The sequence below is a fragment of the Lichenostomus cassidix genome, chromosome 17, assembly GCF_008360975.1.
Source record: "Lichenostomus cassidix isolate B80296 chromosome 17, HeHo_3.0, whole genome shotgun sequence".
Classification (NCBI taxonomy): domain Eukaryota; kingdom Metazoa; phylum Chordata; class Aves; order Passeriformes; family Meliphagidae; genus Lichenostomus; species Lichenostomus cassidix.
The window spans coordinates 3801676-3829116 of NC_139497.1; the positions used below are offsets into that span (position 1 = coordinate 3801676).

The 27441-nt window shown below is 48.3% G+C and overlaps 2 protein-coding genes and 1 long non-coding RNA gene across 3 annotated transcripts; 1 reads left to right on the top strand and 2 right to left on the bottom strand.

The window, feature by feature from the left end:
• Positions 1 to 648: 648 nt before the first annotated feature.
• Positions 649 to 6161, bottom strand: LOC146429858 (bile salt-activated lipase-like). Its single transcript, XM_085076917.1, has 11 exons — positions 4984 to 6161; positions 4571 to 4721; positions 4226 to 4348; positions 3782 to 3979; positions 3564 to 3694; positions 3030 to 3137; positions 2700 to 2817; positions 2215 to 2401; positions 1772 to 1975; positions 1338 to 1535; positions 649 to 908 (listed from the first exon to the last, which is right to left on the bottom strand). Exons 1-11 carry the CDS (start codon positions 5047 to 5049, stop codon positions 704 to 706), a joined length of 1689 nt encoding a protein of 562 aa, XP_084933043.1. The 5' UTR covers positions 5050 to 6161; the 3' UTR covers positions 649 to 703.
• Positions 6162 to 13429: 7268 nt separating this feature from the next.
• Positions 13430 to 24567, bottom strand: GFI1B (growth factor independent 1B transcriptional repressor). The gene is made up of 7 exons (XM_085076946.1): positions 24179 to 24567; positions 19115 to 19243; positions 17601 to 17747; positions 16781 to 17043; positions 16382 to 16519; positions 15775 to 15940; positions 13430 to 15327 (listed from the first exon to the last, which is right to left on the bottom strand). The coding sequence occupies exons 2-7, from the start codon at positions 19227 to 19229 to the stop codon at positions 15149 to 15151; spliced, it is 1008 nt and encodes a 335-aa protein (XP_084933072.1). The 5' UTR covers positions 19230 to 19243; positions 24179 to 24567; the 3' UTR covers positions 13430 to 15148.
• Positions 21412 to 27248, top strand: LOC146429860 (uncharacterized). The gene is made up of 3 exons (XR_014855471.1): positions 21412 to 21994; positions 25370 to 25509; positions 27035 to 27248. It is a non-coding gene; the product is annotated as an uncharacterized LOC146429860 (long non-coding RNA).
• The last annotated feature ends 193 nt before the right edge of the window (positions 27249 to 27441 follow it).

Consider the following 27441-nt stretch of genomic DNA (forward strand, 5'->3'; position numbering starts at 1 on the left):
CTCCTCCCAGCATGTGCAGCATGGCAGATGTTCTCCACACGAGCTCCAGCATGGCTGAGCCCCACTGCTTCCACCACAGGAGAGCAGGGCCTGGATGGGCCAGGTTCAGCACTGGTGTGTGGATGGGGGCATGTGGTGGGCAAGGTTTATGAGCAGCTGTGTTCCTTGTCCTGCCCTGCTTGGAGCTGCAGGTCCTCAGCCCAATCCAGCCCAGCCTCTGCCCTAAAACCAGTGAGGAATCACCTCCCCAATGGGTTTATTCTGCCCCATCAGTTCCTGAGCGATGTCAGCACATGATCAACAACAGGTCAGGACAGGTTTGCAATCACCTGTTGCACCTGTAGCTCTCTTAATTTCTGGTTGGTATTAGCCAGGACATTGATGGCAACAGGGAAATCCAGAGCACTGGCCAGGATCAGGGCTGTCCTGCCTGGGCTCACAGGGACAGTGAGGGAAAACAACCCCAGGGCCACCAGCCAGCTGAGCTGGGGAGAGACTGGACCCCAGCTGTCAGCAGCATCCTTGGGACATTGGGGTGTCACAGCCAGGGGAACACACACTGCCCACAGAATGGATGTCCCATCCTGCCTGACCTTAATGTTGGCAAGAAAATCCTGTCACAGCAAACAAACAGAGAACCAGAGTCACTCAGCTACAAGCAAGTGTTTAATGAACTATCTTTAAAAGATGTTTTTCCTTAGCTTCAGAACATTAACTCCGACTGGGTGATGTTGGCAACCTGCGGCATCTGCCGATAGACTGAGTTCCAGAAGGTCACAAACCGGGATCTCAGGTCCTGCTTCACAGAGTCCTTGTTCATCTTGTTGTTGATGTCCAGGTAGTACTTGTCCTTGTTGGTGTAGGCTGGCCAGGAAACGGGAACGTCCGAATTGCCTTTGTTGGGATCACTGGGGAAAAGGAGACACAGAGGTCCAGTTTAATCAGGGCAGACAGGGGATGCAGTTTAAGTGTGTGCACACACAGAGTTTGACACTAGGACAAGGAATAGGAATTCTGCCTGCCAGGATTGAGTTGGTGACCTGCAGTCATCCTCAGCATTGGCATTATCTCTGGCTCCACACACAGATTTGTGTCCTGTATGAACATCAGGATTCAGGAATAAACCTCATCAAGTGTAAGCAGAGATCGCAAGTTGTGAAAATGCCTCTCCCCTCCCCAGGTGTGCTACAGATGAGGAGAACCCATGAGCAAACTGCAGCACTGAGAGACACAGAGCCCCACTCTCAACAGAAAGACAGAGAAGTTTTGGAAATGATCCTGAAAAGTTGCTGGGCAAAAGCAACATCAACTGCCGCATCAAACCATAAATCACTCACCCGGTCCTGGCAAAATTGGTCCAGTAAGCAATCATGGCCTTTGAGACAGTCCTGTGCTTGGGCTTGTAGCCCAGAGGGGTGGCAAAAGGCTTCCCAAACACGTACTGCAGGTCATCAGCATGGTCTGCCCCGACCCAGCTGGGGTACACAGGCATGCGGGATGGCTGGGAGAACACATAGCTGTAGGTCTTGCCACTCCTGGGAAATAAAACAGAGTGGATTAGCAAGGAGAGAACAGAGAAAGGACTGCAGATTCAAACCTATACTTCAAACAGCATCAGGGCCAGAGATTCAGCCTTGGAAAATGCTCACATGCATCACCACATGTGAGGTGGTTTCAGCAGAAAACATCCTGAGGCCATTTTTATCTTCCATGTCCAATTCTCACCCTAACCCTCCTCCATCTGCAACAACCCCAGGGCTGAGCTGCTCACCGGGCATTCTGCAGGTGCAGGTTCAGTGCCAACTGCGTGGGAATCAGGAAGATGTAGTCAGTGATCAGGTCCACCACTGTCTTCTTCATGACCTCCTGACTGGGTTTGTCACCCCAGCTCTGGGTGTAGATGGTGTAGGTGGCATTGGCTCCAGCCTCGCCCCTGTCCACGGTGAGGCCTTTGATCAAATTGTAGATCTTCTCCCTGAAATGACAAGTGACATTAATGAATTACTGACCAGCAGGTTTCAATGCAGCAGGTCCTTTCTCTTGGAGACTCTGGACTCAGCAACACAAGGCCTGGGCACCCTGGCTTGGAGTGACATCGTGGGTTTTTTTTAAAGGCCATGCTCTGTCCACTCAAGCCTAAGTCATGGGAATTTGGGAGCTGCATTGAATAGCAGATTCCCCCTGTGAAGGGTTCTAAGAGCCTCTGTCACTCACGCAGAGATTTTCACCAGTGGGCGGTTGATGGCAGGCATATCCACGCCAGCAAAGATGTGCCCATCCATGTCATTGACCCCAGCCACGTAGTCAATGTCAGCAGCGTTGGCAAAGAGCTTCTCTGGTACGTCTGGCAGGAAATCCCCATCGATGACAGGAGAGAGGGCGAGGGTGTGCACCAGGGGCACTGCAGCACGAGAGAAGAGCAGAGTCTGTCAGGAGGTGAGGAAAGACAGATTTGTGGCCTGGCATATCCCAAGAACAGGCTGCAGTGGGCAGTGTTCATCTGGTGCAATGTGCATCTGCCTACAGGACAGTGACTGCAGGAACTGTCATTATTGTCCCTTTCCTGAAGGGCACAAGCACTTATTCAACACTCCTGGCAATTGCTCCGGTGTCCTGCCAAGGGCTGAGGGAGCCCAAGGTGGGTGATGGACCACATCACAGGCTGGGGGACAGATCACATCGTGGGCATGGGGACTTACTGGGCAGTTTGGTCAGCTGCAGGTGGTAGGCCAGGGTCAAGGCTTTGGGATCAGAGATGCGCAGGCAGTTGGCCAAGACAGTGGTGTTGTCTGTGGAGCAGCCCACCTTTTCTCCAATCTGCAGGAGAAAAGAGAGAGAAAACTCCTAGCGTTAGCTGCCAAAGCTAGGGGTTAATGTGGAGTCAGAGGTGTGGATTGTCTTTAATGACAAAGCAGCAGTTTCAATAGATCTGTTGAGCACAGCTCCTGCCAATCCCCTTGTTAGCCATGCATTCCGCTATGGAATCATTTTTGGTGTTTATTGTCCTTCAGGCAATTCTTTCACATTACCTTTTTAGCCCAGACAAGTGGGTCCCTCTGGATGGCCCAGCTGCAGACCCCAACGCCGCTCTGGCTGATGGCTCTCTTGAACAGGCCCTTGTTCTTTGGGGACAGTGTCTGGGGGCAGAATGGAAACGAGGGTTTTAGGTACAAATTCCTGAAGTGACCATCATCTGCCTGACCCCACTGATCAGATTGCAGCTTGTGCACCCAGCCTGGGGAAGGTCCCAGGCCTTGTGGTGTTCAACAGCCTCTGGAGTTAAAGTTCAGAGGTGAGAAGAGGAGGAGAGGAATGGGACATGGCAAGTAAAGGCTGTCGCCTCACAGGTCCCAAAAGTGAGGACACGTGGCTGCAGGGGTGGGACTGGTGAAGCTGAAGAAGGAGGAGCAGCTCCAAAGCCCTGAGGTTGAGCATTGCTGTCCTGGCCAGGGCAGGATGCTCAGGAGGCAGCAGGTGGGGAGGAAAGCAGATGAGTGGCAAGGGATCCCTCTGTCCCATTTACAGAGAAATGGCTCTGCTGGGGTCTGACAAGGACAACTGACCTGCAGGGAGACACTGGCGGCACCAGCCGATTCCCCAAAGATGGTGATGTTGTCTGGGTCACCTCCAAAGGCCTTGATGTTCCTCTTCACCCAGGCAATGGCCATGTGCTGGTCCTTGAGGCCGTAGTTCCCTGAGGGACACAGAGCAGCCAGCAGTGAGTGGGACAGAGCAAAACTCACAATCAGGGCACTCGGGACAGAGGGCTGAGCCGCGGTACCTGGCAGGTTTTCATCGCCGGTGCTCAGGAAGCCGAGCGGCCCCAGGCGGTAGTTGATGGTCACCACAATGACATTGCCCCGCACGGCGATCTCTTCCCCATCGTACAGGTAGTTGTCCAGGAAATTGGCTCCCTGGCTGCCTCCAACCAGGAAGGCACCGCCGTAGATGTAAACCATCACGGGCAGCTTGGTAGAGACTGGGAGGAGAGGAGCAGGAGCAGAGTGAGCCCAGCAGAGCTGGAAGGTGCTGCCCCTCCTTCCCCTCATCCTCTCCCTGGGCATCATTCCACCTGGGCAGAAAGAGCAAGAAAGTCCTTGCTCTGCACAAATCATTGCTCAGCTTGTGCCCACAGTGGAACATAACTGCTGAGAGAGGCTCCAGAGCAATCTGTGCACAAAAGGCAGGTGGGAATGTCCTGCCCAGGTCTCTGCCAAGCACATACCCTGTTTCCTCCCTTGAGGGACCCAGATGTTCAGGTAGAGACAGTCCTCACTCCCACGGACATCAGTCTGTGTCAGCTTCATCTGCATGCAGCGGTTTTTGAATTTTTTTGCCTCCAGTGTTCCTGCAAGGAAAGAGGGAAGACAGGCATGTTCTAATTTGAGGCATCAACTCCACCCTCTGGTTGCAAGTTGTCTGTTCACCCATCCTCTCCTCTCTGAATTCAGTGCAGTGGCAGCAAAACCTCTGCAGCCACCATGACCGGTCAGAATGATAAAATGGAACCTTTTCTCATGTGTACTACATAAAAGAGAGAGAAAATAAATCCCCAAATGCTGGATCTTACCTTCCCAGCCAGGATGAGGTTGAGGATCTTCCAGAGTCTTTGTGGGAGCAGCAAAGGGAATCCCTCTGAAGATGTCAACATAGCTCCCAAAGAGTCCCAGTTTCTTGTTCTCTCCTTCCACAAATCCTCCCTCGGTCAGCACCACACCCAGCTACAGGAAGAGAATATTCATTGCTCTCTCCTTTGTAATTCTGGTTTCCCATTTTGCCAGCACCCACACCTTGCCCTGCCCAGGCCCCCACACAGCCCCTGTCCCATCCCACCCTCCCCATCGGTGCCCTTGGTCCCTTGTGGAAAGCACTCAGGTGCTGCTGGAGCTGTGCCTGTGCAGGTGTCCTGCAGGTGCCCTTTGGAGCACACAGGCAGCAGCGATTCCCCCACACTCCCAAAGTGGGAAAAGCCTTTGTACTTACGGTGGCAGCCCAGGCTACCCCGAGGTAGGAGCACAGGGCCAAGGCCAGGAGGTGCCAGCGAGCCATGGTGAGGGCAGCCCTGAGGGGACAGTCCCAGCGGGAGGGCAGTGTTTATATAGCCACGAGGGCAGGTGTGTGCCAATGCCATGGGCCAGGCTTGGCTTGGAGCTGAAGCAGGGCAGCCTCCATGCCCTTGTCCTTCAGCAGCCTGAGGCCAGTCCATGGCTGAGGTTAGATGGGCATGGCTGTGTGAGAGCCCTGCAGCTGCTGCTTGGCTGGGCTGGAGGCCAAAGCTCCTCATGTATCTTTTCTATTTTCCACGTGGCCACCATCCTGGTCAAACTGTACCTCCCACTGTCAGAGAGATTTGGGAATGCATCTCTGTTGTCCTTGTCCTCCTTCTTCTCTGGTGTATTACCAACTCATTTGGATTCTTGCCTCTCTCTTGGGAGCCTGTTGAGCTTCCTAGAGGACTCATTAGCCAGGAATTATGAAAATGCTGACACCCATTTATCCACAGGATCGGTGCACACTTTCTTCCAGGTCTGCACAGCATCATCCAGTACCTCAGTTCAGATTTCTTCATCATCCAAGTTCACAAAGATGGCATTGTGTGGGTGACAAAAACTGTGAAAACTGTGAATTGTTATATTCCTCTCTAAGAAACAGGGAAGGGATAAGGTTTGCACTCTCCCTGTGGCTCACACAGCCTTGGGGCTGTCACTGGAACATGTGAAAATGAAGTTTGTGCTCCAGATTTCAGAAGAGAAGGAACTCAGCCACGTGACCAATGGGTTCCTTCAGCTTTGGCCCAACCTTTGTATGAAGGGGCAATGCAAGAGGGAAATGCCATTAAGGTAATTTTTTTTTCCTTCATAAAGTGCAGATGAAGGCCAACAGTGAGAAAATGAAAGATGTTTCTTGTGGGAGATCTCCCAGATTGTTCTTCTGGCAAAACCAGTCGGGGCCAGGAGGGCTCAGGAGCACATGGCACCAGCTGCTGGCAGAAAGCCGAGCTCACTGCATCCCAGGAGGTGTGAGGTGAGCTGGGAGGGGCAGTGCTCTTCACCACAACCCCAGCTCTCCTCATCTCAAGTGGACTTTTGCTGAGGTGGCCACTCCACTGCCAGGCAGTTTCTCCTGTGTGCATCCTCTGTTGTGCCAAACCTAGAGGATAAAACAGAGCAAGGCAGCAGCTGCAGCAGGTGAAGGTCTCCAGCCCATCTCCCCCATGTTCCTGCACTCTGCCTTTCCCATGGGGATCCAGCATGTGGGACATCTCTGGCACAGCTGAGCCCTGTGTCCCCCACCATCCTGGGTTCTTTGAGTCAGAGCTGATAGTGTGTCTGTGTGTTCTGTGTGTTCGTGTTCCAGATGCTGCTCTTCCTCCTGCTCATCCCAGCAAGGTGGGAACTGCATGTGTTCCTTCTGTGAGAGCTCTGGGATGGGGTAGAAACAAAACCAGCCCCAAATACCCAGGAGCTAGCCTCCCCCCACAAAGCCATGAGCCTGGCTTAGGAGTTGTGATGAATAGTAAAAGAACTATATAGTCACAGTTTTCAGCCTGCAGGGTGCAGCAGTAGTACATCTTAATGGAACAAAAAAAGAACACCAGTCTGGAAGGGATCTCAAGGTGACCTGGTCTAACCTCCCTTGGCAAAAGGGCGCAGCCCAGCACCCTGTCCAGCTGATCTGAGAAGTGTGCAGTACTGGGGAATCCACCATTTCCCTAGGGAGATCATTCCAGTTACTGAGATGGGGCTTCCAGATTATTTGAAGTCTTGGTTATAGAAAGCAGAAATTCCTTCTGAAAATAGTTTGTTGAGTGGAACCAGAATGGACTGTTCAGTTCTCATCTCTACCAGCAAAAATCCCTATCAGCCCCGTGCCATGCCCAGATAGTGGAGGGCAGAATATGCTTCATTTCCTTCCACATTGTTTTCTCTTTTACTCTTAGCAATGCTTCACAGTGTAAAGCATCCAAACTACAACACTCACATTATTATTGCTCCCCTTCAAAAAAACAACAACGACAACAACCTGTCTTTATTGGGCATTTTCATCTTTGGCTTGTGCAACTTCACCAACTTTTATCTCCCTCCTTCGAGCCGCAGCTTTTCCCCGCTCATCTTTGTAATCTGACATTGTGATTTGTTCACTTGTGTGCTTGTTTTTCTCCTCGAAGAAGATTTGCTGAATCATTGGGGTGGAGGCAAGAGCTGTAGAGCAGCTGGTGCCCAGAGATAAAACCACAGCTACATCCAGCCTTCAGGGTTTGCAGGTGACATCCCTTCAGTTGAAGGCCTGAGTCACATTCCCTTCTGAGCTAAGATTGCTGGGGACTTTGGGATTGAGGAAGTCAGGATGAGGAGGTGGTACCCCCAAAAGAGAAATTATTGTTCCTGATAACCACAAAGTTTGTGTTGTATCTTCTGCAAAATTGACAATGATGCTGTGAGAAAACTTGCAGGCTGGGGGCTAAATCCTGCTGACTGTTGGATGTTGTGTCCTTTTGAAATCCTTAGGCACTGTGAGCTCTTCAAATGCGAAGTATCATTAATCTTGCTGAGTTCTCCACCACCACTGTTGTGGCACTGTGCAGCAGCACAGGGACATGGCTCTCTGACTTTCCAGCTGTTTCCCTACATTCCAGGTAACATGAGAAACCTCAGCTGTCTCATGCACACTCTCTCTGAAACCCAAGGTCTTCCACCCTGTCAGCTCTGCCTTTAAGACAGTAGAAAATGAGTTTTGTGCATATGTCATAAGTATCATACAGAATGCAGAAAGAAAATCTTACCAGTAGTACCTGATCCTTGTCCTAAGAAAAGAGTTTTAACTTGGGATGTTAGTGACTAAGTTTTAGTACTTCAAGGAGGTAAGACAAAAACTTGGTTAACAAACAAGACTGCAAGTCCAGCTCACCTGAGTTCCATTTCTAGTTGTCCTACTCCAATTTAGGCAAATATTTTAAGGTGCAAAATGCAGGTTGGCAGATCTCAATGCAGAGACCTTGCTTTGGTGCTTTATGGGGTTTTATGTGGGATTTTTCACAATGCCACTGCAGTGTACTGCTGTGCATGTGTAGGAATTCTACCTTGCTCTTATCTGCAGATCTTGAAGCTACTGCAGGCTGGATCTAAAAAAGGAGCTGAGCAGGGATGTCCTACTGACACACTGGTTCACCATGCCCACACTCTCAGGATGGGGCCCTCTCAGGAACAGGAATGCTCTGTCATGTCCAACTTCCCCTTCCTCAACTGAGACAAGAGATAACTTCTATTTTATAAAGAGAAGAAACCAGTGGACTTGACCACTGCTAAAAATCCCACCAAAGCTCCTAATATAGAAGAGCCTGGGATGTAAGATAAAGTGCCATTGCTTTAAAATTATTCAAGAGGAAGGCAGAATCAATGGGGACAGGGTTATAAACCCCATGTTCTTCATGAGGAAGCCTTGAACCTCAGAATTGTCTTGGCTGGTGGCAAATGTGACTTATACTTGCTGAGGAGCCCTTGATGCACTCAGGAATGAAGTGGCTTAGAGGTTGCTCAGGACCTGGAGAACAGTAGATTGTGAGTTGGAGCAGAATCAGCTGTGAGAAACTCAGCCTGAGAGTGGTGCAGAAACCACAGGGCTGTGACTCAGCTCATGTAACTTTAGATGCCTACAGATACTGGGCTCCCTCTCTTCAGGGAGAGAAGTAGGTGCATACAGGGCAGGACTTCAGCCCTGCTTTAGATCTGTGGTTTAGGAGGAGCTAAATCGCTTCCTAGATATGTAACTTATCAAAAAGGGAGCCTTTGAGTTACCAGCTCACAGCAGAGATCTCCTGACCTACTGCAGAAGTTTCCTGCCTCATGGAGAGCCTGGGACAGCACCTGCAGCCAGGCAGCCAAGGAGGAGCACATCCTCCCAGCACAGGGGCAGGGCTTGCACTGGGGCCATCTGTCACCAAAACCCCCAGATACAGGCAGGAGCAAAGACACCAGGTTGACTCAAAGGTGGTGGGATGCAGGGTGAAGGCTGTCCACGTGGTCTGGATCAGCAGTGACCTGATGACAGAGTGGTCTGACAGGTTAAAGGAATGTGTTAAAGCTGCTGGTGTGGCACTGGCTCATCCTGCAGGGCCCAGCCTCACTAGGGGAACCAAGCAGAGGGTGTGCCCTGCAGGAATGTGTTGTTCCCCTCCCTGACATGGCTGAGGTGTACGGACAGGGAGCTTGCACAGGTCTAAGGGAGCCCTGGTATGATCTTCAGCTGTATTGATGTAGTTATTGCTGCCCTAGGAGAAGGTGTGAAGGGCTATTTGCTGGCTCATGCTTTTGCAGCTCAGAAGGGAATGATCAGGTTTTCCCCCTTCTTCAGGGGTTTTTACTATTTTTCAGAGACAGAGCAACTATCTATACCCCAAACCTTAGTGACTGATGCAACTTTGAAGTGGTGGATCCCCCTCCCAAAGCTGAGGGAAGGCAGCATGGAGGAGAAGTGCTGCTCTGGGCACTGAACAGGAGCAGCTTGCTCAGTAAACATCGGAATTGTTGGCTGTAAATCTGACTCTCCCACTGGGCACTGCTCTAAGAAAACCTTCCCCGTGCTCTCCCTCAGGCCCTGACGTTCACATTTGCAGCTCCCAGGCTGCACTTACCCGGGGTATTTGCATGACTGGGGGCTCCCTGGGTGCCTGGGTGGCAGAAGCAAAGGGCTGACAGGCCTTTCTTGCCAATCTGTCTGTTGTTCAGACGAAGTGGTTGGAAAGTGCTCACTCTCCAGTTCCCTCTTTGGCTCAGGCACTCTGATAAGGCATGGGCTGTCCTATCTTGCCCTGGGAGCTGTTCCTCCTCCCTAATAGGCTCCCTTCCCCGGCTGACAGTTAGCAGCCGGCAGTGCTTGATAAACTTATCAGACCAAAGCTGAGCCCAGTGCACACTCAGCTCCTCCCCAGCCCCAGATTTCCCCATTCCTAGGGACTCTCTGCTCTCTGCCTGCCTTGCTGTCTGGTACAGTGAACACAGATCCCCCTTGGGCCCACAGGTCAAAATCAGCCCAAGGACCAGATTGAGAAGGGCTCAGATTGAAGCAACACATTTAAAGTGAGGGCATCGAGTGGGATGTTTACAGCACCCAAATCCAGCTCTGTTCCTCTCCCTGCAATATTATTAACCAGTGGAAATGCTCCTGTCTGGTTTATCCTCCCTGTGTTGCTGCTTGCCCTGTTTCTCTGCTGGTTTTGAGTTAGGGTCTCAGTGTGCCTGCCTGCAGGATTCCCGAGGCAGCTCTGGAATGAGGGTGCTTTGCTGGATTCAGTTCCTATCACTCGTTATTGGTGTCGCAGTTGCACTCGGGCGTTCCAGCCCAGATCAAGGCTCCATTGTGTGAGGTGCTGGATGTGGCAGATAAGGAGGAGCAGTCTCATTCCTGACTATCTTACCGTTGAAATAAACAAGTGAAATGAAGGGGAGAGGGAGAATTATTATCCTCCTCTCACAGATGGGGTGAAGAGCTTCTGAGAGCTTCACAGTGTGCTGAACAACTTCAGAAATCCAGCACTCGAGTCTTGCCCGAGGTCATGCAGGAAATGTGTGGCAGATCTTAAGTCTCAGTTTGGAGTTGCAGCCTTCAGATCAGTGTGTGTCCATGGCGACTGTTAGTTTTAAGATGGTGGGTCAGGAATTCTGCAGGGATCTGTGTTTTCTTCCCTCTCATCCAGCACAGAGATTCACTATCCTTGAATAATTTTTGTGCAGCTGTTCTGTGTTGCCTCCTCTGTGTGGATGTGCAATTCCAGGTAAAAATGGGGGGAAAAAAAATCTCTGCTTTGAGAGCAGATTAATTGTTTAAAAAATGGTTTGTGATGTACTTTTTTTTTTTTTAATTCTGTAGCAGTTTTGCAGGTTGAGCTCCATATCCATTCCCACGTTAGGCACCTAATGGCAGGCAGGAATGTTTTCCCTGTGGAAACCCTGTGTATGCAGGTATTTCTGGGAAATTGCCCCATGCCTTCAGGTTTCCTTTGTGTGCTGATGGGCTGGAATTAAATTGCTGATGTGTCTCCATCACCTACAACTGGGGAACAGCCTGCTGCCAGGACAAGGCAGGCTGCTTGTCTGCTCTTATCTTTTTTCACTGACAACACTTTCCCCTAATATCTAAGGCGGGAAGCAACAGGATTCAGCAAATAACTTTTGCCAGTATAACCTGCACCCAACTGGAGTATAATTCTTCCCTGTCCTTCCTCTCAGTTCTTTTAAGGGCTTCCCTAACAATTACCAACACAAGAAAGCTTCAGGATCTTGCCTTCTCCAGGACTGCAGTCCGTGAGGTTAATCCAATCTGGAGACAAGTTCCAGCCTAATGCTGTGCTAGCTGGGAACATCCCTGTGCTTCCTGCAGGTGTCCTGTGGCTCTGGCCTCATTAGGAAGACAGATTCATCCCGTGTCCAAACTGAAATCCACCCTTAATCATAGCTCTCCTGGGCTGCTGCTCTCAGTGCCTCAAGGCTGTCTGGAAGACACAGAGGCACCTCTCTCCTCCTGACAGATGCCCGGGGTTAGTGCTTTGCATGTCCCTCATTTGCTAAACAAAACAGCCCAGAGACCAGGATTTTTTTTCCCTAGCAATAAAGGGAAGAAGGTGTGAAGAGGACTGGGGAAGTACAGGATACAGGGCGGGCTCAAAGAGAGGCAAAAACAATCAGCTCTTTCTTCGGCCACAAAGATTAGTTGAGATTTTGCTTTTTGCTATCTGTTTCCTTGATTGACCAGAAAGTTTGTGGTGCAAGGGGAGGTGGTGGGAAAGGGGTTGTAGCAGAGTGATCAGAACTGAGGAGGATTTGCATGTTTGGAGAGCAAGGCCAGGTATGTTTGGAGTTGGTGACAGCCATGGTCTGATCCTGGCAGGTGCCGAGCATCCTTGGGTACCTGTGGTGTGGATCCAGCAGCTCCAAGGATCAGGGCAGCCCTTTGTCTGCTCTTTGTAGGTCTGCCCATGGCTGGTGCCATGTTGGGAGTGAATGAAGGGCTGTGAGGCTCTGTCTTGTTTTGTCTTTGGGCTGCTGGCACCCATAGGCCTAAAGGAATGCCAGGGCCTGGGCATTAGGTGATCTAAAAGTCCTTACTCAAGAAGAAGAAGCTGTAGTGTCTTAATGTAATACACTGCAAGTTAATTCCCTGTCCTCCTCCTCCCTTCTCGGGTCGCTCCTGTCTCTGGCTGTTGTGTCTCTTGTGCCTTTGCCAGCTGGCCCCCATCCACAGCCTGTGCCCCTGGAGATAGCTCCCTGTGCCTGTGGGAGTGGGTCAGCCTGCATCCCCCACGCTGCTCTGCCCACAGACAAGTCCTCCTGAGCTCTGCAGCCATCTCCCAGTGTGCTTCTCCACTTGCTGCCCATCCAGCTAAAGTCATCCCTGGATCTCCTGGGATGTGCTCCCCAGGCTCCTCACAAATACCAGGCTAAGGCTGACACTGCCTCTCTAGTGTAGCTGCTCTTCAGGAATATCTGTGCTCAGTAACCCACTCTGGAGTCCTGGGGAAATAGAAGACAGGACTGGGGTGATGTGTCTGAGTTAGGAGGGAGAAGCAGGCTGTAGGAGCACACAGGAGAGAAGATCCCAGCTGTCCATTGAAGGTTATAGCTCCTCTGTGCCATGGAAATCAAAGACAGGAATGAAAATCTAATGGATACAGCAGCTCCACTTGACAAGGCTCAGAAGAACCAGCTGCCTGGTTTGGTTCTGTGACCAGTCACAGGCACCTTTGCCCATCAGTGTGTGCCAGCACTTGACTCCAAATGGCCAAAACTGGGGAGCTTTACATGACTCAGGCACACCTACTGTCCCCAGGGAAGTCTGTGCTGGTGTGCTCGTGTGGTTTGGGGCTGGAGGGTTTTGCTCCTGAGCAGTCCAGATGCTGACACCCTCTTTGAATATTTCTGTTTGCAGATTTGTGGAGGACAAGGGGAATGACAAACATGGTTTGCATTTTGGGCAGTGGTTTTAATAAGCTCAAATTACTTTACCTTGAGCAAGACTTGTGCACGTGTGAGTGTTCACACAAGTGTGTCACAGTCAGGACCTGGGAACAGCTCCATCACAAGTTGTCCCCTTCCCCAGAATGACTCAGGAAAGGACAGCAGGGATTTAATGGGGGCTTTGGCACTGCCTGTTGGACACATTCTGTGTATCCGGTGTGGCCCTCCTGCTCTGGAGAGCTGACTCTGTCTGTGTGGGGCTCTGCACCAACCTGCCTCCAGGATGAATGTCTCTCTAATGGCAGCTCTTTTCTGCATGTGAATTTCCATCTTTATTCCCACTCAAACCATACAGAGCAATCCTGTACTCTTTCCCTTCTCATTTTTCACCCCATCCCCACTGCCTGTGTCCCCAGAGTCAGGTATGAGCCGTTCTTGAAATGGGTATTTTGAACATGAAATACTCTGTGTTAGCACAGTTACTAAGAAGGAACAGATTTATCAGATAAATCCCAGCAGGCCTGTACATGTCACTGTCTGGTATAGTGCAATAAAAATATACATTAGAATAAGTATAAATACATATTTACAGTGTACAAGTAAAGCCAGGAGTACAGACTCCGGGTTTGAGTTTCCAGATACATATTAATGACTTACAGCTTAGGCACAGCATAAAAGGGGCAAGTACATTTTAGGTCTTAGGAGAAAAACTTGGGATTTACAGCAGTGGAACTGAGGGCAGCTCTCTCCTGGCAATACATGAATTTTCCACTTGGACCATTTTGTCTTTGCCTGTGATGGCAGCCTTCCTTCATAAGCCTTTGGAGTGCAGTGCCACAGCCCATTCCCAGGGTAATTCCCACTGGTGTCATTGTGCAAGGCTGTGAGTTCAGGGATGCTGTTGTGGAGTGAGCCATGTCCTGCTACAATGCCCCAGTTAACTGGAAACACTTGTCTTACTAATGCTATAATAATACTTTGTCCTTCCTGTTAGGAACTCAGGGGACTCCACAAACCTGAGTGAATGACCCCATGTCACCAGGAGGGGTGGAAAAACAAAAACCCTGTGCAGTGACTTGCCAAAGGTTATAGCGAGAGAATTTGGCAGAGCTTCGAGGGGAACTGGTTCTTTACTTGTTCCAGTGCTTTGCTTCAACCCCTAGACCTGGAAAAAAGAGGAAATACCACTGCTCTCTTTGTATAATATTTGTGAGGTACTTGCATGCTCTGCCAACTTGTACAGGCTCAGTCACTTCCTCCTTGAGGAGAGTGGCTGGCAAGCAGAACTCTGGCCCTGGACATCGATATCCAGGGTCACTCCTGCCCATGCAGTGACCCAGCATTGCTAAGGACAGCTCTAAGTTGGCATGTCCAGCATGCAGTGAAATACTGTGGGACATACCAGCCTGGATTCCAAGGGCAGCCAGGCTCTCCTATGGTACCAAGACATGGGGTTTATTATTTCCTGCCCGGTACTGTGGTGTGGTTCTTCCTGGAGCCTGCTTGGGATCTCTGCAGCATGGAGTGTCTAGGAATGTATTTAGAGACCCCTGTTATCAACTAGGGATAGGAGCTGTTTCTTCAGTATTTTCCTCCCACTCCAAAGCTAAAAATACAGCACAGTTAACTTGTCATTTGATCACAGTAAATGCTCTGCTGAAAGAAATGACTTTAGGTGTCTGTTGGCAGAATTTATGGCCTGGGCAAGTCTCTGCAGAAGGCCTGCCCAAGCTGAACACAGCTGACTGAATGCAATCTATTTGTGTGCCCTGGGCTTATCTTCCCAACCATCAGAGCAGAACATGGTTACAGCACCAGCTTGGCACAGATTGTTGCTGCCACCAGCCCAGGAGTTCCCCCCTGCCTGCTGGGCAGCCTGACGAACCGGATTCTGCTGCTGCTGGTGTAAATCCAGAGTAATTGTGACCTTGGAGAAATTCCTCTGGATTTGCACTCGAGCAGGTGATGTCAGATGTGGGTTGGTACCTGTTGCAATCAAAAAGTGAAAGCTCCCACAGGCTTCTTGGGGACGTGCAAGGCCCTGTGGTGCCGAACACCAAAGCCAGCGCATGACTTGGCCAGTCCCCAGGGGAACACAGAACACCACAGGAGCTTTATGAGGTGGATTGAGGTGCTGGGGACAGTCTTCTTCCTTGGAGCATGAAGTGGGAGTTCCAGCAAAGGCCTGGAGCCACCCCTCACTTGAGGCTGTGCTGGGTCTCTCGGTGCCGCCGCAGATCCACCTTGCGCTGGAAGCCCTTGGCGCAGAGCTCGCAGCTGAAGGGTTTGAAGCCGGTGTGTTTGCGGCTGTGAGTGATCAGGTTGGAGCTCTGGCTGAAGGCTTTGCCACACACCTGGCATTTGTGGGGCTTCTCCCCTGCAGGACACAGAAAATGGTAGAAAAATGCTTTAACAGGTGAAGGAAGGGAGGTAGAAATGCCTTTTAGCAGACTCAGACATGACTGGCTGTGCTTGGGCATCAGGGTGCTGCCAGCCCAGCTGTCCTGGTGATGTGTCTGGATTGTGACACAGCACCTGAGCGTGGGGATAACCAGGGACAGTCCTTTCCAGCTGAGTGACCCATTCCCTGCATCCAGGGCTGGGTACAACCACAACATGCACCTGAGGCTGGTCAATAACCATTCCCTTGTCACACAGAGGAGGATGTGCTTCAACCTCCTGCTCTCTTACCACACAGGAAACAACAACTTTCCAGTGCCTCTGGACACTTAGCCTGGTCCAGTATCTCCGTGTCTGGGCACTCTGTGCTTTGGCATGATGGGCTCTGATTTGGATTTGGTTATTGGAATATTTTGTTTCTCACCTGTGTGGATGTACGTGTGTTTCTTCATGTCTGATTTCTGGTGGAAGCGCTTCCCGCAGTACTGGCAGGGATAGGGCCGCGTGTCCGAGTGGATTAGGAGATGAGTGGAGAGGGTGGAGGAACGTTTGAAGGTCTTCCCACACATCTTGCACTCAAAGCTTCTTTCCTGTTGGGGAAGGAAAATCATGGGATGTCTGAGGCTGCAAGACATGTGACGGAGCTTGAAGAGTGATGAGAATTGTAGATTTGATAAGCAAATCTCCTTGGCTCGTGGACTGATAATGCTGGGTGCAGCACAAAGGGAGTGCAGGGAGGGTTAATTATGGAAATGGATCACATCTTGTGATCCAAACTCCTGCACCCTTTAGCAGGAGGTGAGGCACAGAAGAGCGAGTAGATCCTCCCTTCCTTTCCAAGGAATCCTCAAGGGCAGTCTGAGATTTGTGAGACCAAGAGCTATGACCTGCAGTCTTCAGAGCTCCTGTCCTTGTCACTGGGTGCTACAGGAAAGACATCATGCTTGTAACCTAGGAAATGTCACTTCCTCTCTAATGGATTAAGCAAGAGCTGAGGTCCAGAGCTGGTTCTCTGGAACTGTGCCACCCACCTGGGAGTGAATGTTGGTGTGCTGCTCCAGGCTCACGGCGTGCCCAAAGGTTTTGCCACACACTTCACAAGCAAAGGGACGAGTCCCACTGTGAGACCTTCGGACATGGACCTCCAGTCCGTGGGGAGTGGAGAACACCTGCAAAACAAAATCCCAGTGATTTTTTTGACAGGAGATGGCTTCACCTCCATCTCTGTTTTCAATTCCCTCTCTTTATTTCATTCTCCCCTCTCCTGGGCCATGTGAACTGCAGCATTCACAGTGCCTTTGTACCTGTTCTCCTGAGTAGGGACCCCACTCTGAGCCACACACTTTGGTGTGACCCAGTGAAATGCTGATGTGTACAATGAAAATCCCTCCAGGCCCTCCCCATCCTGTAGGTTCTCATCCAGCACACACCTTGTTGCACTTCACACAGTGGAAGGTCTCCATGTCTGAGGAATAATGCAGGCTGTAATCCAGGGGGGGCTCAGTGCTTGGCAGGAGGTGGCTCCCATAAAGGCTCACGGGGTGCTCCAGAAGGGCTGACTGCATGCTGGAAGACATCTGCTGGTAGCTGTATGGCACAGGGAAAGCATCCCAGGAAAAGCCAGCTTTGTAGAAGGTTGGGGTGCTCGCTGTGTTAGTGCAGTTCTTGATCTGCAGCCCTGGCATGGCCATCTCTGAGTTTGCAAAGGAGAGGGAGAAATGTCACACCATTGCCTCACATTGGGAACCTGTAAAAAATTCTCCATCTCCTGTTTCCCCATCTTGCCTGACCTTGGGAGTTGCAGTTGGCAACTTCTCCTTGATTCAAATCCTGATTCCCCAGGCAAAGTTCCTGTCCTGACTTTGATTTCAATCTCAGGAAATTTTATGGCAAGGAATGCCATGGAAATTTTACGGATAAGGGAATATTAAGCCCCCTACTAGCCCTGCTTCATGTGGTGTTTGAATAAGTTTCCTGTGAACACCTGCCTTGACCCACATAGCACAGAGCTGCATTAAGATGGAAAGGCTCATTCATTGGGAATAACAGCATTATCCTTCATTCTTTCTGACCTAGACCAGAACTGTAAAGGGAAATACAGGATGCTTCTGATGAATTCTGCCTGTGACAAGTTTGACCATTGATGTCAAAATAAGAGCTGTCATTTACTGAAAATCTGGGCCCAGTTTTAGGGGCCACATAACCAGCCCAGCCCTGACCTCTTCTATAATTGGGTTTTGGGTAGCTGACCTTGAGCTGAAGGGCCTGGCAGCATCCTGCTCAGGTACTGGACAGGGACATTTTCTTCTTTCAGTTCAGGTGGGTCCTTTTCTTGTTTAGGAACCACACATTCCAGGTCCTGTTTCTTGATGTCCTCCGGTGTCCTCTCTCCTGTGGCTTTAACACAGGAAAAGTCACAGTTATGTCACTCTTGCTGTTACAAGAAGAGTCTGTTTCAGTGAGTTTTGCACTCATGTATGAACTCATGAGCCCATGCTCAACTCCCTGAGGAAGTGCAGAGTGGTGCAATCAGCATTCCAGGTCTGCCCATTGCTGACAGAGGGAAATTCCAAGCAGGATGAGATAGGCAAGGCAGAGAGGGGCAGGATGAGATGATAGGATCCTTGATACCCAATATAGTTCGAGCAAATCAACCCTAGAATTGTGTCTGTAGGAATAATTTCCCTATTTAAAACCATTTCCGTTCGTGTGGGTAACTAACAACCACTAATTATTAACCTCCCCACCCCTCTCCTAAGAGAGTTGGGTATTGTTAACCTGGATTTATGGACAGCCAAGGAGGGAAGCAGAGAGGGGAGGTAAGTCCTTATGCACTGAGTTTTATCTCCTCCTGCCCACACTCTCATTTATTTCTCCATGCTTGTCCCAGCCCTTAAAGACACCAACCAACTCCTGTTAAACTTTGTAGTAAGAATCTAAGATGGATAGAGGTCCAACATGTGTCTCCTTTCTGCTGGAGATGGGACAGATCTGCTGAAGGACAATATTTATCCATTGTGAAAATCTGCCACTGCACCAGACAGACACAACAAATGCCCAAAGGATGATGGCAGGAGTGGAAATTAAAATGTCACCTCCTTTCTTTTTTATCAAACTTATCTCAGGGCTGGACTCTAATTTGATAGCCAGGGCTGGAACAAAGGGTAAGTTGATCCTAAATTTGAATAAAGAAAATTTGAATGGTGCCTGAAGGAAGAAGATAATTACCCTGGCCCTGCCACTGCCTGGCTGGCTGTGGGAGAGCAGGAGCAGAGGGAGGACAGCAGGGACAGGAGAACTGTGTTAGGTGGTGTTAATACAGCACACCAAGAAGAGCTGGTAACACACTGAGAGAAGATGCAGTCCAGAGGGAATGTGGGCAGTGAACACAGGAAACTGGAGATGGAGGTGGCAGAGCTGTGAGTTTGCAGAACACTGACAACCAAGTGCAAGCTCTTTTCCCTGCTGTTAGTGGCCTGAAGTTGGTCATTTTCCCCGAATGTGACCAGCTCCACACGGCAATCTTACATCTCAAATCTCCCCAGCAACCGAGCAGGAAACAAAGAGAGGATCTAAATTTGGGTTCAGTGGGACATTGTGGATTTTAGTGTAGAGAAAGGACACACACTAAGGGATCAGTTTGCCCTTAGACTGACATCCCTGTGTGGAAACCCTTGGATGCTCTTTAGCTCACTCATCCTGCTCAATTACTGATTTAGCTTGCTGTGTTCCTACAAGTGGATGCAGTGGCTGGATTGACTCACCAGTGAAGGCAGAGGGCACTGGACCCCAGCTGAGGACTGGCAGGTCATCTTCCACAAAGCGGTGCTGGTGATAGGTGTGAGCCTTTTTGCTCTTCACCAAAAAGGAACGTGGCATCTTCCATTCACTTTCTGGGATGAAACACAGGAAAACAGCAGGTCAATCTCTGTGGCTTGGGGAGTAACTTCCCTTTAGTTCAGATTAAGTGCACTCTGAAAATCACACTTCACCATCTACCCCAGGCTGAGGCAAAGGATTACAACAATTTTACGTTGTAGCTGGAGAAACAGGGACAGGCTTAACCTGAGAACTGTGTTAGAAACCAAAACTGTCTGTGGCAGACATATTGGAATCCAGGATCTGTCTCTTCTAGTCCTGCCCTGACTACATGGCAGGCTGCATCTCTGATCTTCTCCTCCCTGAAAGGACACAGTGGGAACCACTAGAGATCCCCACTGGAGAAAATCTGAGTGTTTGCACTGCTCCTGGAAGGGCCCAGTCCCAAGCCATGACCTGAGCTCTTCTGTGAAACTACTACACAAACAATAATGATAGAAACAACATCAGTAATAGGAGAGAGACAGAGGGAAAACCCTGCAGAATGGTGTGGAGGGTTTGCCTCTTGCTTGAGTAGTTTAGTTCTGGCTGATAAATAACAGGGGAGCAGAGGCAGAGCAGGAGGGCTGGCTGAGAAGTTACCTTTTGGACCCAACTCAAACATTGCAGACCGTTGAAATGGCGGGTTTGGGACAAACATAAAATGCTGAAATTTAATCATACCAAATTCTCTTGCAATGCATGTGTTATCTTTGCTACCCAGAACCCAGCCCGCCCTGTGCCCGCTCCCTGGGGCTGCTAACTGCTCTCGTGGAGGCAGGGTGGCAACAGGGATGATGTTGTGTGCAGGAATACCAGCTGGTGCCTTATTTGCATCTGTATTTGCATTTTCCCTTGGAATTGTTTGGGATAGTGGCACTAAAAACAAATCTTGCTTAATTTCAGTTGAAAAGTAGCACTAAGTCCTGGCTTTCTGTTGACTGGAAACTTATTAAGTTTTATTCTTTCCTGAGAGCAGTTCAGTGGAATCTACTTAATTACTAAAGACAACACCCCAAAATCCACCAAGTTTGCTCCTGTTAAGCAGGACTGACATGAACTATCTGTCCAGTGTGGACTCCTGGAATCCCAAACAGCAGGGATGGAAGGGTCTGCTCCCTGGAGTTCAGAAGTGCCTGTACTACCCCTTCATGCTAAATATAATTACAGAGCCCGGTGGTTTTGTTTAAAGCTCTGAGGGCCACATTTACTGTGGTGCCTAAAGCTGTGGGATTCCCACAGCCAGGTCTGCTGGGGACAGGGGAATCACCAGGGTGCCCCCCAGCCCAGCTGCCTTTGGATATGCTGCTGTGGTTTTAAATCTGGCCCAGGATTCCCGTTGTTCCATCTATGATTTCAGGGATAACTTGTTGGCTCTAACCGTTTTTTCTTCTGAAATGACTCACCTGTTTTTCTTCATCTTTTTCCAAGAAATTTATGTGTAGCTTGAGATGAATAATAGAAAGCTGAGGCCAGGAGTAGATTTTTAATTTAATTTTAGAAAGAGGACAGAACAGTACTGAGGATGAACCATAAGCAGGCCCTTGAGGGAAGGAGCACTGAAGTACATGGCTGCTTTTAGCTCTCCTGGAACTCTCTAATGAGGTTCATTCAAAGCGTTGTACAGAGTCTCTGCCCAGTGAAAAGCTGCAGGCACAGAAATAGCTCCAGCTCAGTACAAACACAGGAGTGTTCTGCAGGGGGTTATAACCCTTTAGCAGCTCTGCTCAGCCCATGTCCCTCCCATTCCAGCAGCACTGCTGAGCTCTTGGTCAGTCCCAGCTGAGATACCTGTGCATGGACCCAACTCTGCCTTATAGACCTGCCCCAGGTTAAAGTGCTGCCTCAAACCCTTTATACATGGAATTTCCACTCATGTCACAGGGATTTTCCCATGTGGTGGGGTAGGACTGTGTCCACAATGGAGGGTATTCATGCCAGGAAGCTTCAGACATGAGATTTCTCTGCCCGAATTAACCAGTTCATTTCCCTGGGCTTCCTCCACGGTGGAGAAAGAGGCTCTGGCAGTGGTAACTCTCTGAATGTAGGGTGAGATCCTGCATCCAGCTGTGCCTGCTGGAACAGCCACTCTCCCTGCCCTCAGGCTAGAGAATCCTGGAGAATCCTGTGGCAGCAGCTGGCCAGCTCAGCCAGGTAAATCAGAGGATTGGAGATGGGTGGCTTAAGCAATCCAGCAGTTTTATAGCAGTACCCATACACCAGGCACAGACAGCACTAAGCCCCTCTTTTCTGGTGGTGGTTGAAAGAAGATGTCCACGAATAAAAAGAATCTTTCTGGATGTGTTTGCCCCAGCCTATGTAAAAGTCAAATTTGGCCCAGTGTCCTGACTGCTGATAAGAGCCACGACTGAGCACAACGATCTTTAATGGACTGAACGTTGCAAAAGGAAGTCGCCTTCCCCCACCCCATTTTACAGAAAAAAAGGAACTGGGAGCCCAAAGCAGAGTTAATTAACAACTGCACTGGACTGGCTTTGTGATTCACACAACCAAGGATAGAGGAAAGCTACAAGCAGAGATTGTGGGAGGAAAAAGTACTGTTTTTCATCGAAACTCCAGATTATCAGCAGCAAGTGATCAGCTGCTCCTAATGGCTCACTGTATTGCCCAGGAAAAGCAGTGCTATGGACAATGGACCCTGCCATGTTTTCGAGTTATTGAAGCTTCTGACAGAATATAGCTTCAACCTTTTGCTGAAAATTAAACTTTCTTTTTATGGAGTCTGTTCCTTTCAGCCCCTGTGGCAGCAGTTTCTACCTGGACTGGTAAGTGCACAAGGGAATTTATTGCTTAGGCAGGAGTGCCCATCCAAAATGGAAGTGTTCAGACATTTTTATTAATTCAATATAGGATATAAAGCCAGTAGCTGGCTGGAACTGACATTCTTATTTGTTTGCCATTTGTGCAGCTATATAATAATGTTATCATGTGCCCTGAGGAAAAGACAGCAGGAGCCAAGGGGAAAAAAGCAGCTTCATTATTTTTGGTACCTCACCTGAAGCACCTTAGAAGGGTTTTTTCCAGCAGTTATAAATTCCCCAGTCAGATCTGAAAGCAGATCCAGCATTTGCATGTTCAAACTCAAAGTTCCTTCATCCTCAGCGATGCTTTCAGGTGATTTTACAGAGTATCCCATGAAAACTCTAATGGAATACTGGAACACTGCAGATGGTGCAAGAACCAAATTTAAAGGGTTTGGTTTTTAGTTTAGGAGTGGTTTCTGACTCCAGGATCCTCATTTTACTGGATCCTATGTTCCTCATGAAGCCCTAACTCTCACTTCACTGCACAACAGCTCTCAGTACCCAAACTCAAAGGATTGGTCCTTTGATGTAATTTAGAGGAAATTCATATTCTCACTGAATTAGGTTATGAGATCTTTGGTGGGGACAGCATTTGCAGGACTGTGGCACGCTGAACCCAATTTGCAGTGAAGGCTCCATTCTAAAGCTGACTTGCATTTTTCTCTAAATTCAGGTCATTCTGTTTTCAGACTTATAAGGTTAATTGTAGAGACCAAACACTTTTTCTTGAAACACTTAATTTTAACTAGCGTTACATCGCTAGTACTCACTAGTACATTACATCACATCTTCAAGTTGATGAGCATACAAAGTTTTAGGCTAGAACAAACTTATTTCCTTTCCAGTGCTTAATTAGTATTTATATCTTAATATTGATTTTTCTTTCTTTTTTATTTTTTCCTGGAAAAAGTGAAGCTTCCAAAAACACAGGATAGTTTATCTTTCAAAAGACTACATTTCTGAAGAAAACTAGCACGAAGCAGAACGATGCATCTGTGTTTTAAGAACCCAAATAGAACAAAATAAGAGGTTTTATGGACTCCTGACTCTTTAAATAAAAGGTCAAATTGCAAATAATTTCAGTCCTTTACAACAAAATTAATCATATCTTTCACCTTTGCAAAATCAAATGTACTTGGGGTGAGTAATTTAAACGCGACTTTTTTAGTGGAAAAATGAACAGGACATTTTTAATTCCTGTGGTGAGACTGGGTAAATGGACTTTATGGCAGGGGTAGCAAATTGTGATGGAAATTTTGTCCAAGCAGTGGAAGAGAAATGCTGGTATAGCTGTAGCACCCAGAAAAAAAAATGTTTAGACTCTAATTGCAGCATTTGTTCTCTAGAAACCTCACGTAGCTCCTTGTGATGTTGGGAATGCCACTGGCTTTAGGAAACTTTGCCTTGGGCTCCCATGGATGGAATTCTATAGTGCAATGTACAAAATCCCATATCTCCTTAAAGTACAGATGCACTTACAGTGTGAGCTTGGAAATAATTTGCTTTCTTGCTTAATGTATTGAATCAATCTGGTGATATGAGAAATATCTATAAATAGCTAATTCCATATGCTAAAAATTGTTAGATTAATCAGCCTGTATTAAAAAAAGGATGGAAAAATAATAAAAGATGGATTTGAAGCAAAAATCCTGAATGGGAAAGACTGAATTGTCATCTAGAAAAACTGGCTCAGATGATGGCAGCACAGGTGTGCTGCTCTCTGAATTTAAAGGTCTGGCCCTATAAAAGAACAATTAAAAGGAAAAACAATTAAAAGGTTTGCCCTCTCCTCAATGGCAAAGTAAAAAAACTCTACAGCTAGAAAGTGCTCCTGCTGATGGAGCTGTCAGGGTTGCAGGTACCTGAGACCACTGTCACACCTCTTACATTTTGTTCTATTACCATTTTTCCATGTGAGAGTGAAGTACATGGCATATAATTTTAAAAGGTTCAATTAATAAAATGAGTCAAGTGCACTATTATCATAAATGAATCCTCAGGACAACTGGCTTAGGCAGTGGAATATGTTACATATTTGCAGACACAAGTAAAGAAGAAGAAGGAGGGAAAAAAGGTTAGAAAAACATATCAGAAAAATGAGAAAACCAATGAAATTAAAAGTGTTTAAAAGAATAAATCAATCACCTGTTTGAGGGACTTTGCTTTACTGGATTTGCCTTGAGCTCTGCCCAGACAAGCGAGACGTCGTCTTCTCTCAGGACTCCTCTTCCACTTTTTCACTTGGTCGCAGTCAGCTGAAATAGATACTTCTCCTTTTTTCTCTCTGGTTTTTTTCCCCCTGTTCCCCTCCCTGATTTTTCAATCAGATTATTTGTGTCAAAATCTGGCGGTGAAGAAACAGCCAATAAGAGGCAGAGCCCAGAAAGTATTTGCTTATCAAAACTTTCCAGGACTTTGCAAACTTGAAGAGAATTCACGATGCCCAGCTCGAAGCCCTGGGGGCAGCACCCTTCACTTTTGGGGGCAGCTTTGCCTTCTGCAGGAATACTCCTCTGTCATATTGACAAAGAGCATGACACAGGAAATAATGGACTGAGCAGGCATTTGTTATTTTGGCTTTTCTTAAAAAAAAAAAAGGAAAAAAATAAAAAAGCCCTTAAGAAACCTGTATTTTTACACACATTCATCCCCTGCATCATATCTCTCACAAACAGACACACCATCTGTCTCACACACACACACACTCACATACTTGGGGCTCATAAACAAAACCATCGAGCACATATGCACAGAATTATTTTATTCCAGAATGGATCTTTTATCTCTCCAATTTCCAAGGAAAAACGAATAAATGCTTGCACGGTATAACCGAAGAAGATGCGTGTTAATCTCCCTTCATTTTCCCAGGCATATGTGTGTGCAATCCTCACATATTTTAGGCGTTGCTCTCTCTATATACAGCTGTATATAGGGTATAAATATGGATTTAAGAAAGCTCATTAAGCAAGCTCATTAACAACAGCTTTGCAAAAAGCTCTTCAAGAGCAATAATAAGAATTTGCACTTCTATCACTTGCTCTCAAAAAAGGTTTGAGAATTGGTTTGCAAATGCGAAACAATTGAGTGTCAAAGTAATGGCACAGTGGAAGGAGGGAGGATGGAGCAGGGGCACAGTGACAGTCCCCAGGTTGTTCTCCAGCACAGGTGGGAACAAGAGCTGGAGAAGAGTTTTTCCTTTCAGAATCCTTGGGCATGACTGTTATTCGGAGATAAACAAGGAGAGCTGAAATCCCCAAATACTTGGGAGAGAGAGAAGGGGAGTAATTCCTTGATTTCACATATTCTTTAGTTATCCCAATCCTCCTTCCTGCACAGGTGCACAGTGGCATGAGCTGTGTGTGCCCTCAGATGTCCCCTCAGCCCTCAGATGTCCCCTCCTGTGCTCACAGCTCTCTCTGTGCATGGCTGGAACTGGGAGTGCAGAGATGTCTTCCAAGAATTTTATCATTTCAGAAGTAAGTGTTGTGTGCTGAGCATTGGAATGTCACCAGCAGGAAAATGCCTCTGGAGATGGAGTTTTCCTAGTCCCTGTGAGCTTCCAAATGCATTTCACTGTTTCCTACAGCTTCATTAACCCAGGGCTCCGTTGGATCCCTTTTCCTGCTGCAGCTCAGGGTGGTGAACACCAGGAAGTGACAACCTTTGTTCTGCCCCGGGACCAGCGGGAGGCTGGTGCTTCCCTGATGGAGCAGATGTGGTGCAGGGACACTTGGGGCTGATAGCAGAGGGATTTTGCATCCAGCCATGGCAGGGCCTGCTGTCCCCAATGCTCTGCCAGCCCTGGCATTGCCCCATGGCACTGGCCGGGCTGTGCAATGGGGTTGATGCAACTCAGAGATAGGAGCGTGGATTTCACCCACATTGAGAAAGATTCAGATTTTGATCTTAACCCATCTGTCATTTACTGAGCATAATTAATTCTTGTTGTTTATAGAAGTGAACAATCCCTTTTCCCTGCTCCCTCCTCCCCTCCTTATTTATCTAGCCAGGTTTTGCATGAAAGAAACGTTCCCAAGGCATTGTGCTTGGAAGCTGATTTGCATCCTCTTAAACACAGGCATTTGAGGGATTACATTTCCCGCTACAAAAACAAGCATTGTTACAGAAACCCAAAATGTACATTGCAGCTACAGGGTTTCGTATGAAGACAGTTACAGGAATTAAACAAAACAGGAAAATGACAAGCTGCTGAAAGGCCTGAGATGTTATTTTATAAAACATTGGAGCTGGCTTATGCCAGCACCCCTGAGCACAGACTTCCCGTGGATACAAAGTGCAAATGGCTGCAGAATGTGGCTCTTAAACTCCAGACAGTAAGTCAACCACCCCAAAAAAATCCCTAGAAAAGTAGTTGTGTCAAAATCTTTAAGGTCCCCTCCAACCCAGGCCATTCTAAGATTCTGTATTCAGAAAACCTCTCCAGCCAGCTGATTTCAGAGGTGCTGCCAGGAGCACTGGGCACAGCCCTGTGGAAAAGCAGGATGGCTCCATCTCCAGTGTCAGGAACAGCTGGATCAGCTGTTCTGCCTCCCCAAGTAGCCATGAGCTCACAAGGCCCAGATGTAAGTGCAGACAAACTGATCCCTGAGCTGACAGCACAGACATTCTCATTTAGCACCATTCTCACCACACTGGAATGTCTGAAGGGAGATGGGGACACTGCTGTGGTTTCTTCAGCTCCCACCCACCCCTTCTCCCTTTATTTTACTCCAGAAATTCCTGTGAAGCAAAAAGCAGCAGGATGGGAGTGCAGTCAGCTTGGTTTGTTGTGTTCTACTCTTCCCTGGATTTGTCTACAGCTTCTGCTCAACTCCCAGTTTAAACCACCATCAAAAGGTGATTTACACAAGCTGAATTACAAACCCAGCGAGCTGGAGGTGCATTTGGGGCTGGAAGGAACCTTTGAGCTGACCCCGTGTGGTCATTCTTATTTTATGTTCTTCCTGTTGATATAATTTTCCCCGTTCTCTCTTATTTCAGGATCAGCAGAGAAGGGAGAGCCACAGAGGGCTTATCTGGGCTCCCAGAAGCTTGTCCTGGCCCTGACCCACACAGGCCATGGGGGATGTACAGAGCTCTTCTTGCACACAAGGACAGTTTAATTTTGTGAGCTGCTGTGAGTTCTTGCTACGTGTCATACGCTCCAGTGCATCCTAAGTAAATAGATTTTTAAATGTACAGCTCAGTAATAATAAACAGGTTAATTACAACATAACACGTCCTTTCTAGTGCAGTTGTTTTTCCTTTCAAATCCAGCAGCAAACCCCTGCTAAAGCAGCCATGATTTCTTTGTCAATTTGACTGTTACAGCAATTAAGTCCCAGTAAAATAACACGACTAATTGCTTCCAGCTCTTTTCTGGTGCTCATCCTAATTTCCACTCTTTT

Excerpts from the sequence above, each read along its gene's own strand:
- LOC146429858 (XM_085076917.1), bottom strand. The coding sequence starts at position 5,049 with ATGGCTCGCTGGCACCTCCTGGCCTTGGCCCTGTGCTCCTACCTCGGG. Across the intron at positions 3,980-4,225 it reads CCCTCAAGGGAGGAAACAGG|TCTCTACCAAGCTGCCCGTG; the intron begins GTATGTGCTTGG and ends CTCTCCTCCCAG. Across the intron at positions 1,536-1,771 it reads CTGCACCTGCAGAATGCCCG|GAGTGGCAAGACCTACAGCT; the intron begins GTGAGCAGCTCA and ends TTTATTTCCCAG.
- GFI1B (XM_085076946.1), bottom strand. The coding sequence starts at position 19,229 with ATGCCACGTTCCTTTTTGGTGAAGAGCAAAAAGGCTCACACCTATCAC. Across the intron at positions 16,520-16,780 it reads ACTGTGTGAAGTGCAACAAG|GTGTTCTCCACTCCCCACGG; the intron begins GTGTGTGCTGGA and ends TTTGTTTTGCAG. Across the intron at positions 15,941-16,381 it reads ACACCAACATTCACTCCCAG|GAAAGAAGCTTTGAGTGCAA; the intron begins GTGGGTGGCACA and ends CTTCCCCAACAG.